General features: G+C 39.4%; 1 protein-coding gene across 2 annotated transcripts in view; it reads right to left on the bottom strand.

Annotated features, from left to right (window-relative positions):
- The window catches only part of PXDN (peroxidasin), a 76084-nt gene extending 56861 nt beyond the window's left edge, over positions 1-19223 (bottom strand). Inside the window, exon 1 of one of the 2 annotated variants that reach the window (XM_042825551.1) lies at positions 19027-19223. In XM_042825551.1, coding sequence (XP_042681485.1) covers positions 19027-19223 — 197 coding nt within the window. The remainder of the gene's footprint in view (positions 1-19026) is intronic. The other variant, XM_042825560.1, reaches the window with a different exon arrangement.
- Between the last annotated feature and the right edge of the window lie 643 nt (positions 19224-19866).

Below are 19866 nucleotides of genomic sequence, written 5' to 3'. Positions count from 1 at the left end.
TCAGGGCATCTATTTTATTTCTAAAACTAAATAATATAAAAGATATAAAATATAAAAGTATAGTTATGACTCAAGATATTTGACTAAATATCCCCAGCAAAGGGCTGCTTTCTTGCCCCTTACTCATGCCGTACCCAATAAAATAGAGCAGGATAGGTGTGCACGATGCTGTGTTAACAAAAGCACTTGAGCAGCTTGGATCAAGAAAAGAGTGAACTGATGGCTGGCAGCCTGTATTGTAAAGAGATAGCACTACACTGAAACAGCTTCTTTTCAGTTTATTTCTCAATATTTACAGTTTCAAATGTACTTCTAAATCAGAAAAAAAAGAATACTAAAATTATCCCCTGCAATACACTAAAGAAGTTGCCACGAAAGGGAAAGTGACAAGTGCATGGAATACCAGGAATCACTGCAACAGATGTTGCACTATTCAGTTTTACAGTTAATGGTTATCTAAACTACTACAGTGAAAATCCCCTCAAAAGAACTTTTTGAAGCTACGATCATAAATTAGTCTGTTCTCAACTACCATTTTGCAAAATGTTTTTGCATTTTTCTGTCTCACAAAGACACTTAAGTCTAAATTCTCTCTCTGTGAAATACTAATATACTCAGAGGAAAGAATTGAAAGCCAGAAAGAAAGATTATCACCCTCTGACCTCCCACACAGGACATGTCCCAGAGGAGTTTCTGTCTTAAGAAAATTATTTCTGATAGAGCTGAACCATGAGTTTGAGAAAAATATAAATCCATGATCCAAAAAGACCATCCATTAGGTTTTCTCCTGACTCAATTCATTCTGGTAGTTAATTCAGTTCACTGATAAAAATGGGTCAGTCTAACTTTTCTTTGTTTTATGGATTTATCTTCCCCCTTTATCAGATTCCACTTATTGGAAGTAAACAGCTTTAAGAGAGAAGCAGTATTGACTATTTCTCTTAAAGTAGGTCCAGAGGAATTAATTAGTCAAGTTCACATACTTGAACATGGGAAGGCAATATATATATATACTTTTTTTTTTTTTTTTTTTTTTTGCAGTAATTATTAAAGGTAAATAAGAATAAATTTTAAAAAATAAAATCCTAAAACACACACAGAAGAGTGGGCAGGAAAAATATATATACATCCAACCCTTTGTAACAAGGGTTTTTCTAATTTTACTCAGTGGAGGATCAGTTCTTTCTTTCCTGTTGGGAAAATGGGTTCAGGTGCCCTACGAGCTAATGCCTGCATACTCAAAGAAAATACTCACTGTTACAGAAGACATCTGTGTTTCACCCAAGTAGCAGAGATCAGATCCCTTCCTAAGCCTCCTTGTACCTTTCCATTCCAGCACCTCTCTACAAGACTACTCAGGCCACGAGGCTGAGGGCACTGAGCTCTAAGCTGACACTCACAGATCCTGTAACTGAAAATCTGAGTATGAATGACGGCTGAGAAAGAAGTAACAGATGCAGGAGAAGTAAGAAATAAGAGCGAGAAGTGTAATTTTTCCCATCGCCACATTTTTTGGACTTGTCTTTTAACAAGGAAGGCAGCTTCACTGATGCACTGCTTGTTGAGCTCACATCAATTAATTACATCAGTGAATAACATTCAATATCTACAACACCAGTGACCTTATTAAAGAATGTCTCTTTTGCTTCCTTCAATTCAAAATGTCTTGTGATACAAGACCAATGTCAATTCAAAGAATGTGGAAAGCTGAAGGAATCACCACAATGAAAAATAATATCTAAACTTTAAATCAGAAGCCTCTATTAATCATAAACCCATCTGTCACTCCTCCCCTTCTACTACACAGACTTTATCAGAACATATTTCCAACCAGTAAGTACTTTCCAATAATACATCACTGTATTATTAATACAGTATTAATACAATACTGTACTGCATTCAGACATACTCAGGGGTGTTGTTAGAATTTATCTGGATGCTGCTTCTCACGGAATCCAAGGACATTTTTTCAGTCACACAGAAAGCACTGTTGGTTGGCACAAACAGTAGAAACAAAAACACAAGTACAGATACTCAGCTGCAGCCTGCTGGTGTCATACAAAATGACAGCTCTTCCTTCTGCTACAGAGAAAATCCCAGGTCACCTTGCTGCAAAAGCAGTGGCTCTAGGGACTGGATTTTCTGCTTCCTGAGGCTAATGACAGGAGGCCAGAGTAGATAAATTTGCAATTTTCTTGTTCTGCTTTCAGCTCCTCGTGCTGCTGGCAAGGCAAGAATGGGGAGTGACAGAGTTGTGTTACAACTCTGCTGATATTTGTCTCCTCATTCCTCATCAGCACAGACAGTCCTAGTATAAGCATCACTGCATTTCTCCATCAAAAGTGGGGAGGAGTTGTTTTCTGCCTATGAAGAGCATTATAAGCTACCCTTACAAGAAAGGTTACAACCACGAAATATCCAATGTAATGGCTCTCTGGAAATAAAGATAATTCCCTTCTTTCTTTTTCCTCTTGGTATGTCCATCCTAGCATCAACATAAAAATCATCATTAAAAAAATTCAGACAAGTTTAGAGTTATTTTCTATATCGCCCTACTACTTATTTCCCACTTCTGCTTCCTAATCATTAGGGAAAATTTTATGTTTCAGAACACATGAAGAGAATAAATAAAATATTACTAGGAATTGTAATACTTTATATGTGTAGAGTCAATTAACACCCACCACATTTTACGTTCGACAATAGAATCCAACTAGGTAAAATAACTGAAACTTCTTTTCCTTTTCATTTCTGATTTCTCTACCAGAAGTAAATGAGGATTGACTAGTTAAAAAAATGTTGGAGATTGGATAACTGCAAATTATAGATATGTCTGATATTCCCAAATCAGTCTTTCTAACCTTGCGTATGTTTCCTGTTATTTCAAATTCCAGCGGCCTCAGGAGATCACATTTACTTGTCATAAGTCATGCACCGTGTTTCTTGCAGTTCTAATATTGCCAGACTAAGTCAACAACTAATTAAAAGGCATTTTTTAATGTTTCTGTAATTATTTCATCACCTTAGTAAAGTCCAAAAAATAGAGTTATTAAACAGATAAAAATGTTTTTACACATTATTCCTAAGGCAAAGAAGTTCATTTCTGAGTACAAGTGAAGTCAATGTTCACAGCTTAATGCCATTTTTAAGTTACAATTCAAGCTGATGTTTCCATTCTGAATGCTTTTCAACTCACATGCTGGCTCTCATTGCTCCAGTTACAAACAAGCTATTACCTCCTCTTTAAGAAGTCCTCAGCAGAGCCACTGGTGGGACTATTCTTTGCCCAAATAAGTCCCTTCAAAGCTTTACAGAGCTGTCTTACTCAGGTTTTCCCTGAGGTCATGACTATTTTGGTGACAAGAAGAGCAGCCTCAGGGACCAGTTACCAGAAGTGGCTGAAGTAGTTCCTTCCCTCCTGCTCCTTCCCAGGCCATCCCCCTCCTCAGGGGCTAGTACCATTGTTTGCATCTATCACAGCACACAGAAGTCAGGGAAATGATTCAGAGTTAAGCTGCTTTTTTTTTTTCCCTTATTTTCCAGCTAATTTCGCAAAGTGACGGAGGAAACAAAGGAGAGAAATTAGAAACTATAGCTGGCAGCCAGCACTGAAAAGGAACCCAAGAACCTCTCACAGGGTATTTCTGTGGTGGTAGGGTATTTTTCCTTCTTGAGTTTGTTTCTGGTTTGGTTTTGCTTTTAATCATAAAAAGGTGTAATCCCTATTTCAAAAATTAATAATGATGCAGAAGTTCCCCAACCACTCAAAGAAAAGGGTGAAATAAATCACACAGGTACATACCAGCATTAACAGATTAAATAGAAGAGCTACTTAAATACATTACGTTTACAACTTTCTTTTAATATTCACTCTGAATATCCATCTCTCTCTCTAAATATATATGTTTGGATGTTCATGAGTGCTATCTGCTGACAAACATTAAATAGATCATAGTTTCAGCAATAGTGTATACTTACTAATCACTTCTCAACTATGAATCATAGCTCCTTAATATGTTGTTACCATTCAAAATTGTATTTTTACACATCTTGGTAAGGTATATTTGACCAATATTTCCACTAGTACTAAGAACACGGCCATAAAGTTCAGTAAAAAAATCTTTCCTGGAAGGATTGTTTGACGAATAATAATAAATAATTATTTACCTGAAACAAGCAAGCAAACAAAAAATATCTCTAGATTCATGCTGAAATATAATTTCAGTAAGGCCAGACCAGTCTGAATGATAAATACATCCTTTAAGCCAGAGGCACACAGATGCCAATTTAAGGCTGGGATTTCCAAAGCACTTAGGATGTCTATGTAGAATTTAAGATGCTGAAGAGTCCAAGCCAGAAACCTAGCCCTCAGCCCCTGAAAAGCACAAACTCCTTCTATTTCCTCAGGTAACAGGCACTGTGCTACTACAGCTGTGCTGTGGCTGCAGTCTCTCATCCTCAGGCTTTGCCTGCTCATTGCCTTGCCCTGGTCTCCAGAGGGGCTGCCTTCCCATGTTCAGTCCATAGATCTAGAGATAACACTACGCTGAATGGACATTTGAGGTCCCATCCACTGAAAAGTTGCTGCTCTGCAGTAAAAAACAGCAGATTTATGGGACCAACCAATAGAAAAAAAAGCACTCTTTGGAATCCAAGAAAGCATTTAACAAGTTTTTAAAGTCATTAGGAATTTCTTACATGCAGACCCAGATCTCAACATTAATGTATTTTATGGGCATCTAACATCAAGTGCAATTATCTCCAAAGTTCAAAAAATAAAACAAATACATTTCACCACAACCACCTTTTTTTTTTTTTTTTTTTTTTTTAATTTAGTTCTTGCTACTCTAGTCTGTGAGTATTTGGCAGTAACTTACATTATTATCTCTAGACTGAGTCTTTTTGTGACAGTAACTAGTGAGCAATATTGCTATCTTTATTTAACACTTTAGCTCTTTTCCATAGTTTTTTCTCCTGCTCTTCCTTAGAGGAAGGGGTGAGTGTGGAATGGTGGAGCTGAGCTGCACATAAGGTGAAACCACCAGAATATTATTCAAATCTTACATCAGGTAAGAGATAAAAATGCATTTATTATTATGTACTAAGGATACATGAGCTTATCCTTTGTCTGATTTTAAAGAACAGAGTTCGTGAAAGCAGTTATGGAAAAAAAAAAAAAAAAAAAGATGCTATTCTATCAAAAACAATAACCAACAAGGTAAGTGTTGGACTCCATGTTAGTCCTATTAAAAACAATTATTATGGACATCTACAGAAAAAAGGTAAATGAGAGGTGAGTGAAAACTGTCATACGAAGGATCTGGATTGTACAGATATCACTGGCTTCATATACTTTTGGAATTCATTATGTTAAAGGATTGAAAAGAAAACTATTTTGAAAACTAAATGCCTTGAAACTAACCTTGACATTGTTCAACAGTGAGTTCCAGACCACAGCTAATTCATACTTCATTCCCTTATGTGTGAGGCAGTGTAAACACATACCACATCGTTAAAAAGAACTGATCCCCCTCATAAACCTGAGTACTTGAATACCTGGGCTAGGTTGCTCTGAAAATCATGTCTCCCATTTATTTCCATGGAAACTGCAACAGGTATAAAGAGCACAATAACAGTGTTTGCGGAACTTCTAAGTTACAAAATGCTGTTTTTCAACATAGTCACCACCATTAACTACGCATTTTCACCAGCCATGAACAAGAGCCTGCATGCCATGCTTGTAACAATCTGCATAGCTACCAAGGCCACGGCTTATCTTTCATATCACCAACGCCACTACTGAAACGCACCACCCTCAGCCACACTGTGCTCACATCCACTGTTTGGTCTCCATAAACATTCAACAAGCATCAGTGAATGTCAGTGGGTGCCATTTTTTCCCCATGGAGGAATTCAATGCCACACCTTTACTTCATATGCACTACCATGTTGGGTACCACTTTGTCAGAGTGCCCCTCGGCTGCCATGTCACATGGCAACAAAATGTAATGAAATACTGTTGAGAAGCCTCAACCTCCAATGCCATACCACCAACATCAACCTCTGAGGTCATGGGCCAACATCATAAAACAGGAGGCATCATAAAACAGGAGGCAGTACTTCAGAGCAACCATCATATTTGTCTACTTCTTTTACCCATTCTCTGAGTGTTGTTCACTTCGTAAATTCATTAAAAATAGAAAACTTCCTGTGCTGTCAGTAAAGTGCTTGGCCTGCTCACAAATTCTTTCAAAAATACATTTATACCTTGCATATTTTCATGGATATATATCATCTAGACAATTGTGATGAGTATAAAGACTGACATTGAATGCTTGCTTAATTCTTATTATAAACATTGCTTTCTACCATTCATTACTTTGCCAGACTGTTCAGCTGGAAATCTGCAATGAGCACTCCATTTCAGACAGTTTCAACAAACTTCCTTCAGTTTCTATTAGTTTTTGTGCAATTCCTCACATTCTAGATGTATCCAAAACATATGAAGAAAACAGAAGGTGTCAAAAGGAAAATTCTGCTCCAGAAAGACAAAGTTCCCACAGCACAGTACACTTCAGGAAATACTTGCATTATAATGGAGGACTAGAAGAGTTTCCATCTATGTTTTCAAAATTATCTTTTACTTAGTCAAGAAAAATGTTCCAATGCATATCAACATTTTAGAAATTTCAAGTGATTTAATCTGAGTGTTAAAAAATTGCTTTAAGCAAAGCATAGGGGAAGTGTATACAAAGAAAGGTCTTCACAGAATGCCTGAGAGTAATCAGCTATGCCTTCAATCTAAATGTAAAGCTAGCATTAGCTATAAACTAAGTCTAATGAGAGAATATTTTAATTGATTAGCTTCAGCTGAGTACCCTGTATGAGTGCTATTACATTTACTTAGGCTTCACCTAGGCTAATAAAATTAAATCGGCAAGTTAATGACTTCAATCTGGCCAGAGCAAATCACTTTCTCCCATAACCACACTGCTCCCACTGCTCTTGAGGCCCTGTCACAGCTCTACGTTTCTTGAAACCAAACATCTGGGTCTTTCCATATGGAAACAGAGAACGTCACCTAGGTCAAATAACTGAATTTTATGTTTTAGTTCACATCTTGAAAAAATACCCTCAAATACTCCTATCTCTCAAGTTTCTCAAAAAACATTTATCAAAATGACAAACAAAAAACTTTTTTCTTGAACTCAAATGATTATCCCCACACTAAACAACGACAAAACATCCCTTCAGATGCAGCCTCCCAGCAGCAACAAGTCCCTGTGTGGTTTTCATACACACGATGCCACACCACCACATGGCTGCTCCAGCTTTTTACATCATCTGAACAGCATACAGAGAAAACACAAAGTATTCATTTTGCTTTTAGACTGGCTCTCTAGAGTTACCATTGCACCAGATCACACATTCTCAAAAATACTTTTGAAAATATAATTTAAAAAAATTTTCTTACCCACTTTCAAAACATTACAAGACTGTGAAGCAGACACACTTCAAAGGTTAGAATATTTATGACATTTATTGAATCTTATTGATGAGAGATTTGTTAAATCGGTCATTAAATAGAATGCAACATCCAACATCAAAAAAATGTGACTTTACATTCAAGTGGCCAATCAAAACTATGGAAAGACAAAATATTTACCATCTGTAGCATGTGGTGGACCTTGGGCAGAGACAGTAAGCTTCTGCCAGGTGCTAGAATAGGCTACCCAGGGAGATGGTGGAGTGACCACCTGGAGGTGCTGAAGGAACATCTAGCTATAATACCGAGGGATATAGTTTAGTGCGGAAATACCGCTGGTAGGTGGATGGTTGGACTGGATGATCTCGGAGGTCTTTTCCAACCTTGCTGATTTTATGATTCTATGGTTCTGAATTTGTGTTGAGGAGTCTGAAAACCTGTACTGCATTTCATAGAGCCACAGATGCTTGCACTTGCCTGCAGACACAACAAAGCAAGCACGGACTCAGTCATGCTATATTTTATCTAAAATAAGGGAAACCTCTAGCCAAATAGCTAATAAGAGGGTACTGAATCCATCAGTCTGGCTAACATGATGCTGACATTTAGCAGTTGCCATTCTGCTTGCCAAAAGCAGTTATTACTCTTAAGGTAATGCCATGGACAAAGTATTATTGTTTTCATTTTTCAGAGCAGCCAGGCAATGAGCAATGTTGTAATAGGTGATGTAAGGGGAAAGAATGCTGAAACAAAAATTTTCAAAAAGATTCAGGGAGTGGTAATTGGAAACAGAATAAAAGACCTGAAAGTCCAAACAACAACAGATCATACCAGAAAAGGGAGCCATGTCATGGCCATTACAACAAATTTTGGAGTTAATATACTTCTTGTTTTACTTAGGAAAACTCAGGAGAAAACCAGAACAGAACACTACACTATACCAAGCTTTACTGCATTCATTCTAGAATCTTTCACAAGGTTTAAAAAGCTGTGCCAGGCACTGTCCAAACCCTTAAATATCCTAATCATTGCTACAAGTAACTAGTACACACATCTATATTAAACAAAAGGAGGTGAAGCTGAAAGCTCACACCAATAACAATCTTTGTTATTTGCAATAAATCAAACTTCCACTCACTTTTATTTTTAAAAGACTCAATTGACTCTCATTAGCAACAGTAATAATTCCATACCAAAAATAAAAGGAAAAAAAAAAAGTCAAATCTGGCAGCCAGATAAGCAAAGGAAGCAAAAGGAAATATTTGAGTCATTCTATTCCAGCTTGGCCAGCCCTCATTGCACCATCTCTTTGGATTGCCTTGAAACTCTGCCCATATTTGCAGTAATAAAGTGAAGTTATTTTTGTTTTGTTTTCATCAAATCCAAATGGAACAAATGATTGACAATTTGGCTCAGTTGCTTCCACTTCACTGTGTGTATATGTGCACACACACAGATACACGCTGTATGTGTAGCATGCATAAGCACATATAAAACACATGCACACAAGTTTTTAAAGTACGAACTCACTTTTTTATACATAAAATTCTCTTACCTTGTGTGATACAATTTTAAATGCCACCTTTATAAATGGATCTTTTCTGTAAGATGAAGAATGACATAGCCTGTGAGACTGTATACACATAGGGTGACTTGCTCAAAGGAGACTCAGTAAATGTCCAAGTCCAGGAAGAGTTATAAGCCTGAGCAGTACTCAGGAATACAAAACTAACCATAAGATCACTTTGCAAGTTGAAAGCTAGAGTGTTCAAAATATTTGATCACAAAATATTACATGAAGTGGTTTAATACTGTAAAATAATACCGTAAACAAAGTACAGTAAGCTTTAAAAGACTCAGAAATATGAATCCAACAAGACGTAATTGAAAAAAATACCATTCTGAGAGACGAATCAAGATCAGTGAAAATTTACAGTTTATTTTTGCATTGTTCAAAGAAAGACTGGGGCCTGAAGACATTGATAGAATATTTTAATTTTACCATTATACAAAAGAAAATTTTCCTGTAAAAGGATATTTTGTAATTCAAATAATAAAAATTATGCGATTCTGCACATCACACACTATTTCTCTTCTTCATTATTTTTTGAAAAATTGTTATTTGCTACTTTTCATAACAGCAAGAGCAATTTATCCTATTATACTATGCTGCATTTCTTTTCACACTTCCTTCTATCTTTATCTCTTCTTTATCAGCTATATTTTCTGCTTTATTTTTTGTTAGGCTTCTAACCTTTTAATTCAAACTCAGTTTCTTTAAAAGCCAACCCATAGGCACACACAGACATCTTAACTTTTATTTAAAATCCAAACGATAAAGTTACATACAGAAATGGTACAAAGGAAATATTTTTGTACTCTAAGAGTGGTTATACACTGGACCAGAATTCCAAGAGAGATGGTTGATGCCCCATGCTTGTCAGTGCTCAAGACACATTTGGACAATGCCCTCAGTAGTAAGCTTTAACTTTTGGGTTGCCCTGGAGTGGTCAGGCAGTTGGACTTGATCTGTGAAGGTCCTGTCCAACTGAACTATTCTATAATTTCCTGCTGGCTAATGACACTCCCGTCTCTTCTCATTAAGAGAGTACTGACATCACCTGGGAGAGAAGTCAGTAAGACCTACTCAGAAAAATGGAGGAGGTTGGAATATTTATTCATCATATTTTTTCTCTTAGGTATGTGTTTACCAGAATGTTAGATGAAACTCACTCCTATCTCTATTTCAGATACAGACACTCCTGATGATACAAGAGATAGGCATCTCCCTGTTGTTTTCCCATCAGTCTTCTTTGGGAATTGGGGCAGAAAGAGTATATTCACTTGTGTCCAAGCATTCATTTTCTTACTCTTTCCAGTGACTAACTAATCCCATGTTTATCTCTGCTACTCATAAATTTCGTATTCTTTTCAATGTCCCTCATGCCTACAGATTCCCCAAAGCAATGATGAAAAATAATATAATTCATCTCTTTTAATTTTGTTGTTTGGAAAAACTGAGTAGCAACAGAAGCACTGAAGTTAACCATCAGCAGACCTAGGAAAACAAAAACATCTAAAACTGTGGGTTTTCAACTGGAAATTTCAACTGTGGGTTTACACAGCAACAGCGATCCACAGATCTAGATCAAATTCATGGTTTTCTAAAAAGTTTTGGTAGAACAATAGAAAAAGCTTTAGGCTGTCCAAACTCCCAATGAAAATTTTTTGAAGCAGCAACTTGAAACAAATATTTTACATGGTCTTGATAATCATATAAAGAGATGCCAGCAGTAACTGGTAAATTTTCATAGTAAAACAAAGTCACCTGTAGAGTTTCAGTTATCTGTAGTGAGTTCTGTATTGTTCAGTACATTCAGAAGTAAAAGTGAGGTGAACAATGAGATGACGAACTTCTCCTTATGACATTCATTTATTTTCACAAAGTCTGACTAGGAAGGGCCTGCCATTAGTCCACAAATTAAAACATAGACTTAATGCACATAAATACAAGGTAGTGTAGATTGAGAAAATAATGCAAGCTTGGCAAATAGAATGGTGAGACTAGAACTAATCATTGCTAATTACTGTCAGTAATTAGCTACATTTGATGATTCTGTGAAAACAACAGTTCAAGAAATGGAGGTAGCATGCTGAAAATTACTAGGAAAGGAACAGAAAACAAAAATAGACTTGCAAAGCTGCTCTATAATCCCCATTAACTCACCAGAAATCTCCATGCAAATACAGTGGAAAGTTATAATTTCATCATCTCAAAACAGAGTGGAGTGGGGAAGGAGAAATTTAGATGATGAAAGCTCGGGAACACTGACCTTTCAGTAACAAGACTTTTCTGTTTTGAAAACAGGCTGGCACTGAGACAGTGGAAAGGGATTGAATATTCATTGTCTCTTCCAGCAGAAAAAAAATCATAGAATCACACAAGTCAGAAAAGATCTTCAAGATCATCAAGTCCATTCATTAGCCTGATCTACTGAGGCAAATCACCAACCATGACACATAGTGCCATGTCCACAAATCTCTTAAATAAATACCTCCAGGTTGACTACCACTTCCCTGGGCAGCCTGCTCCAACACCTAACACACTCTCCACAAAGAAATTCTTCATAATGTCCAATTTAATCTCCCTTGGCACAACTTGAAGTCATGTCCCTGTGTCGTATAACTTGTCTCCTGCGGAAAGAGATCAATACCAATCACACTGCAACATCCTTTCAGCAGTTGAAGATAGCAATGAGGTCCCTCCTCAGCCTCATCTTCTCCAGACTAAACAACCTCAATACGCCCATCTATTCCTTCCAAGTCTTGGTTTGTAGTCCATTTATCAGCTTTGTTGCTCTTCTCTTCAGACGCTTGAACAACTCAGTGTTCTTGTAGTGAGGGTTCCCTATTCCAGCTGGCTAAGCTATTTCTGATGCAGGCCAGGATGCCATTGGCCATCTTGGCCACAGAGGCACACCGTTGGTTCACGTTCAAAGCTGAGACACCCCAAATGAAACAAGCAACCTGGAGGCTTCACACATTAGAAGACAACAGCTTACACTATGTAGTTTGTATAGGTTCCTTAACACCAAAAGTGATGACTGTAAGTTACAGTTTAATTAGTTGAAAAAAGAGGCTAAACAATTTGTGGAAGAGAAATCCATCGAGACTTACACTTACTATTGAAATTGTCTTTTTAGGTGAAAAATCCATTACTAGCAATTTAATTATAGGAATGAACCACTACACGCTTACTCTATGCTACCTGCCTTTTTACAAGCTGTACATTCAGTAACCCTGAAAGAACAGATATTAGAACAAATGGATCATTTGTATTACTCAATCTGGGCATCTGCCATTAAAAAAATATATGTGTTTAGCACTTTAATATATGTTATATATTTACTAGTAAAAATATATTGTAGTAAAACGGATGGAAACCAAAAATCGTATTTATTAACTGTAGTATAATACAATGTATTCTTCTCGTGACAGTTTATGATATTAAATCTACAGTAAGATACTTGCAGGAAATGATGGATATGATTTTACCCCATACTTTTTCCCCCAATCTTAAACAAAGAACTTGATGAAGTTTAACTCTCTACTGAGATGACAGAAATACTTCCCCACTGGTTAATCTACTTATCTGAAGACATGTTCTTGAAACAAAGACTCATTTGGGTCTTCTGCTACATCCTTTAGCAGATTTCCATGGTATCTCCCAGAAAATGCCAATCACTGTATCAGTATTGTTCCTTTTTCGCCCTGCTAAAGGATAAACACATTCTGCAAGTTCTGTAAACGTCCCAGTGCATTCACACCATGGCCCTGTCTTATTCCATCAGCAGAACAGACAGACTGCCCAGGAATGGCTTTAGCAGGATTCACATCCTACACACTCTCCAAAGTTGCTTTGCTGAGGAGGCTTACTATCCTTTCTAGCATCATTTTGACTTGTTGGTACTCAGAGGATAGGGTGTAATGGGCATGCCAGTAGAAATTCTCCTCTTTTAGCAACCTTGAAAATTAATTATTCTATGCATTGGGTATTCCTTAGCCTCTGATTTTTGTAAACTGTCTCCTTCTGTTGAAAATATCATGAAAATATCTTCCTCTGAAAACATTTTAAACTTTTGTTTAGACAAATAAATACAGATGTCTACGTACAGATGTTTAAACTCCCATTATTGTCAACAGAAGATTAGTTAGCGCAGTTAGTGTAAGCTGGAGAACAACTAAACTGCCCAGATAGCAGCAGCTTCATTCAGTTCAGTGGTATCCACTGTTTTAAGCTCTCCTCAGCTGAAACAACTGCTGGGAGCAAGTAGGTACGACACAGGACCAATGTGTACCCTAACCTACATTCTTTTTGGAGAAGCAGATGGAGGCTAGAAAGGATTCCCTTAAGGGAATTCAAATGGTGCTAGATACTTACAGTTAGAAAATGAATTGAGTCCTAGATGTTCCCTTCAGGGTGATCTGAATCTTTCTCCAGGGTCAATTGAGTTCATTTGGTACATTGCTACTCAACATAGGGAAAGCTCGGAAATCTAATATGGCTCTGGATCCCTAAGTAGAGACACATAAATGTAGATGTTTTAATCTTAAATTGGATCTGCAGTTGGTAATAAAATACCTATGAAGGAAGACCTAAAATAATTTTATTGAAATAATTTTATACCATTCCCTTGCTTTGAGTAATTCAGGGAAATTGTTGGCATCTAATGCAGCTCATGGCCTGGTCGAGAGTCTGACAAAATCTATGTCTGCATTCAGCTATTCTCAAATACTTCAAGGAAATCTCCAGTATCTGTACTTATCATTTTTTTTTTTATTATTTATTTATTTTTTAACTCTAAGTATACCTAGACCTCCAAGTTTTAACTGAAATCTGAAACTAGTGGCATATCTCTCATCTGTGTCTTATGCCTAAATTGATACTCAGCAGCCAAGTGATTGAGCTTACTCGTAGCCTTGATTTGAGACTACAACTCTTTGTCCCTCACGGCGTCAAGGTGTAATTATTTGGTCTCTTTAATTCCTTAGCCTATTGGAAGTTCTCTAAAAGGTTTTCAAAGATCTGATTGGAAGCAAGAATCCTGCATTTCTGAGATGAGAATAACATGATGCTTTGCTGACTGATAATGCACTACTTGCAAACAGTAGATCTGCAAGTAGCACACATCATTCCACTGTAATAGCTCAGAGACTCCTGCATTGACAGAAATTTTACATATTGCCTATTCCTTTTTCCTAAATGCCTCTGTTAGGAGACATAATGTTATCAACAAATCAATATAAAAACAGCATTAAGTTTCCATTACCCCCATCTCTTTGGTAATTCATTTACACTCCAGATGTATGTGATTTGTGAAATACAGTCTCTTTTTTTTTTTTTTTTTTCTCTTGTTTCCAATTGTATTAAGACAGATGTTCTTGAAAAGAATGGATTTCACTAGCATTCTGAATACACAAGACCTGATTCCACAGAAATTATAACAGAACTCTGAGGCAAATATAAATACTTCTTATTCTACTATCTAGAAACTCTGGAGGGAAGTTAAGAAATAATTTCTCTTTTTTTTTTGGATGAATCCTTGACATTTATACTGCAAGATGGAAGTTAAAAAAAGGAAAAAGTTTCCAATTTGTAGGTAGGTCACTCCAAAAGTAAGGCCTCCTATTTATTTGGATGGAAACTACCATAGATACAAAGAGCACAAGTAACACTGTTTCATAGAGCAAATTCTCAGCTACAAAATACTGTTTCTCAAGATAGTCAGCACCATTAGCCCGTTCACCTAGGTGAGCAGAATTATGTGGAACATGTGAACATGTATGTCTGACAGGAACGGCTTGCTTTTCATATCGCTAACATCACTGCTGAAATGCACCACCCACCACCCCACTGTGCTCACACTGACCATTTGCTCTACGTAAACATATAGCAAGCTTCATTGAGAGCCATTCTTTCCACACGAAGGAACCCAATTCCACACCTTTGCTTCATATGCCCTTCCACGTCAGACTCCATTTTGTCAGACCTCCCTTGTGCTGCTATCTGTCACATGTTAACAAAACTTAAGAGAATATTGGTGGGAAAGTTCAACCTCTACTGCCACTCTACCAATGTAAGCTTTTGATGTCATGCGCCAATATCATAAAATAGGAGGCATTACTTTCAAAGCAGCCCTCAAAAAATATGTAAACTATTCAATTTGTAGAATATGTTGGAACTGTGACCAAAGGCATGGTGTAACAAGTGTCACTGAGATTGCTGCCTTCAATTCACCTTCAGTGACTCCATTCCAGTAGCAACTCACCCAGAATGATTATAATTAAAGAAGTTCTACAAAACTCTGATCACTTGAAATTACACTTCCTAATACAAATATGATTATTCTGTTATGCTATTCATAACAGACACAGAAGAGAATCAAAGTAGCAATTATATCTAGCAAACACTACTACAAGTGACTTGAGTTGTATTTTCCTTTTCAATAATTTGCCTGTCATTCTTAGTGCAGATCAAATCTACTTTCTTTTGTTACAAATACTTTTGGTCAATTCTTACCTGCTTACTACACAGTGAGGTTCTATTCTTATTCAGTCTTTGAGCCCCAACTAGAGGGAATACAATCATGCTCATAGAGCATGCAAACATTACATAGCCAGCAAAAAAAAAAAAAAAAAAAAACAACGAATGATTATCCAGGTGCTGCCAAGTAAAACTTTGGACAAATTTCAGTACTGGTTTGAGTGTGTGTAGCCAGGCTTGTAGACAGGTTTGAGTTTTGGTCCTGTTGAGAGAAGATGCAAATACTGACATACTGCTTCAACACTCAAAGGCCTCCTGTCAGAATTACAAATGCCATGAGTTAGAAATGGCTGTTAAATCCCAGGGGATTTCTGTGTTTAAAATATCTTCTAAACAAAAGTAAGATTAGGTACAATCAGGGAAGAAAGGACAGCAGCAGTTCCATACCCAGAATTTTACATCCCTCCACCACTTCAATGGTCTCAAACATCAAGCAATTTATGTAGGTACACCAGCACTTAATTTTCAGTTAGAGACTGAAGAACCTTCCACAACAACACTGAAGGCATGAAATAGTTCTGCAATTGACTCTGGAAATGAGGCTTCACTCTCAAGGAAAAAATCAGGTGTGGGCCAAGGCTGGATGGGGCTATAGGCAGCCTGATCTACCAGTATGCAACCCTGCCCGCAGTTGCAGGTTGGAACTAGATGATCTTTGAAGTCCCTTCCAACTCAATCCATTCTATGATTCCATCACTGGGATGCTAGACCTCCTTCTACACAAAGAGGATCACATCTTTTATGTATAGAAGGACAATCCCCTCATCGTAGGTGAAATCATGTGCTCATATAAGATGCCATAAGCACTTTTGAAGCTGCAAGAAGCCCCTGCATGAAAGAAATCTATGCCATGGATCCCAGCCTGCAGCAGGGAAGGGGAAGTGCCAAAAAGTGGGAGAAGCAGGAAGAGTGAGAAAATGTACAGCCAGGAGTAACACTGGCAAGGTCAGCAACCAGCAATGTTACAAGCAGTTTTCAAAAGCGAGCCTGGGATTATGAGTAGACATTTTTGAAATGTGGGGAAAAAACATTTGGCTGCACTGTTGTTCTGGCCCCATGCTGTTTTAATCCATAGAAAAAATTATATGTGAAGTAGAACAAAGTCAACTCTGCTTCCAAAAATGCAACAGCTTTCAGAACCAAAGCTTGAAAAAACACGAAATAAATATATGTTTATAAAGAAGAAAACACAATGTTGTTAGAACATTACCTCACAGGTAACCTGTGTCTTAAGAAATAAATAAAGCAGACACAAATACAGAATTTATAAACATCTGTAAAATGGGCTTAATCCACTAGCAACACAATTTTCCGGAAGTCTTAAGTCCTTGTTTTAAAGTCAAAGATGCTCTATTGAAGCTAACTCGTTATTTCTAATTACCTAGCTACCATCAACGCCACTAAAAAGCATTTAACATACAGCCTCCAAACAGAAGACAATCAAACCAGCAGAGAAATAAATGCTTTTGATTTCATGCTGAAAAAAAGAAACTGCAGTTCCACAAAACAGTAAGGTAAATTTGGTCATCACATCACCTGGTAACTCAACGAGCACTTCAGACAGATGCCATACTTCCTAGAACTAAAGGTAAGCAGTCCATAGAGTAGGCAAGTATATTTACATACAGTCACAGAATCATACCACAGAACAGCTTGGGTTGGAAGGAGTCTTAAAGCCCACCCAATTCCAACCCCCTGCTCTGAGCAGGGTTGCCACCCACTAGATCAAGTTGCCAAGGGCCGCATCTAACCTGGCCATGCTTGTTGCTAAACAAGTTGTATCAGTGTTCTTTGTCCCAGAGACACATATTGCCAGATTATCTTCCACTTTATCTCCTCTCCACTCCCATTCAGCAAAAGAAGTAACTGTGTGTTTATAAAAGTTGTACTACTGAAGACCTTAGCATATTTACAGCTGACCCTTGTCAGCTACTAAAAAAAGGAAAATACCAATACTCAGATGAAAAGTAAGGCCCCATTACGTTTTGAAGAACAATGGTCACCCACAGCCTATTTGGAGAATTACTGTTCTTTGTCAAGTTGAAAAAGAACACCGTAACTTCCTTTTAATTACTTCTGCAGCATTGCAGGATGCATTATGCCAAAATGACCACTCTGATTTGGGATACTAAACAATATGATATATTAGTGATGTTAGAGGACATAATGCTCACATTGTTCATACATTCTGCTCTGAGTCACTGCAAGATTAATAATACCCACCATAAGGGAAGCTCTGCCCTAGCCAGGGCCATCAAACACTTTGTGCCATGGCAGCTCTTCTATTTCTCACTACCTCTACTGTGAAACAAAAGATTTCCCTCCATACTCTAAAGTTCATAATTTGTATTTTTTTATTTTTAACTTGTTTAAGACGATTTGGACAACTAGTTTTACATGGTTTCCTGTAAGTTCCATGCAGAAGGTGTTCTGTGAATGTACTTTATTTCAAATGTAAGAAACATTAACCACCCACTTCCTGAATTGTTCCCTAAAAGGCTTACAAGTGCTGCTGGACCGATCGGGCTCTGCCAAAAGGACAAGCTCCTTGCCAAGGAGGAACTCAGTTAAAACATTAGTGACTGCACTCCTCACATTAAACAACACTTGCAAGCTGAAACACACCACAGCTTTATGGATCCCCTATGAAAATACCTGACAAAGTCACAACTCCATTTATTACAGGAGGCCCAGAAAGAAGATTCCCAGGGCCAAGCACTGCTTTCATGAGTGCATGTGCGCAGGGATGGACAGGGCTGGTGCCAGGAGCTCTGACTGAAGCAGCGCACGAGTGGATCAGCGGAACAAACCCTTCCCTTGACAGGAACCTGCACACAATGCTTCCTTAGAACTTTGCATTTATTGTCAGGGGGAAAAAAAATGGCCGGGAAGGTGACCGCCTCAATAAGACCAACGTGAGTGCTGAGCTTCTGCAGCGCCAAATCTTACAGCCAACGCAACCACAGCCACAGAATACCTTGCGTTGGAAGAGACCTCAAAAATCGTCTAGTTCCAACTTCCTGCCGCAATCCCGCTCCCAAGAGCCGAGCCTTGACCCCGCAGAGGACCGGATGGGCGCTTCAGCTGACAGTTCAGTCCCGCCTGCTTTAAGCACAGGACCGCACGGTCCTTAGGGTTGCACGTCCTCAAGTTCTGTCGTGACTCGAAGCGAGTAAGGCCAACGTTTGAATCCCGGTTTGCTCCTACACGGACACCACTCCTCCGCAGCGAGCGGACAGCCCTCATCCACCCGTCCCGTCGCTCCCACTCTTGCCAGCCCCTCCGCAACGCCCAAACGCGGCCCTCCGCAGCCTCCGGGAGCTCCGCAGCGGGGCCGAGCCCCCTCCCCCGGCTGCAAACAAAGGGCCGAGGCCCCACTGCCGCCCCGAGTGCTTCCCCTCCCCGCAGGTATCCCCTCCCGCTGCCAGCCACTCACAGGATTGTGGTCTGCGGCGACACGGCGGGCACGCTCTCCAGCATCAGATGCATGCAGCGCACGGTGCTGCGGAAGCAGAGGCAGCGGCTGGGGCACCACACGCTGCCGCGCTGCGGCGGGGGCTGCGCTGCAGCGGGGGGAGCGAGCTCCGAGCTGCTCAGGAGCAGGAGCAGCAGGCAGAGCCCGGGGGGGGCCATGATGCGCTGCCGGGGGGGGAGGAGGAGGAGGAGGAGGACAAGGAGGAAGGGGTCCGGCAGCAGCTCCACGCCGCAGCTGGCGCTGTGCTCGGCGGCGGCGGGGCGCTCCCCTGCCCCGCGCAGGCAGGAGGAGGAGGAGGGGACGACGGTGGGACCGCCCCGGCCGGCTCAGGGCTGGGAGCCGCCCCGCAGCCCCGCGCTAAGAGCCGAGCCGAGCTCCCTGCTCGGCTGTGCGCACGGGGAAGTGACCCTGGGGGGTAGCAGGGAAGAGGGAGGGGAGGAGGGAAAAGGGAGGGAGGGAGAAGAAAATAGGAAGGGAAAAGGAAAAGAAAGGGAGATGGCAAATGAGAAAGAAAGACAAGGGGGAGAACGTGAACAAGAAACTCAGTGCTCATTCCCAACACCCGCTGTGACCGCTGCTCGCAGCCATACCTCCGTCCCCTTTGCTCCTTATCCCCTGGGGCGAAGAGGACAGCGCTGACTTCACGTTACCCCAGTGGGAAGATGCAAGTTCCACGCATCTAATGCCACTCCTCCCATGTACACAACCCCAGACTGTTCCTTCTCAGAGTTGGACCATGCAAGTATGCGGGATTTCCACAGAACTGCGCTCAGCTGTTTTGGGTTGGTGCATACACAGCCC

This window comes from Centrocercus urophasianus, unplaced genomic scaffold, assembly GCF_019232065.1.
Source record: "Centrocercus urophasianus isolate 14NV4802_14NV808 unplaced genomic scaffold, USGS_Curo_1.0 seq_10, whole genome shotgun sequence".
Taxonomy (NCBI): domain Eukaryota; kingdom Metazoa; phylum Chordata; class Aves; order Galliformes; family Phasianidae; genus Centrocercus; species Centrocercus urophasianus.
This window is presented reverse-complemented; position numbering and strand designations above follow the sequence as displayed.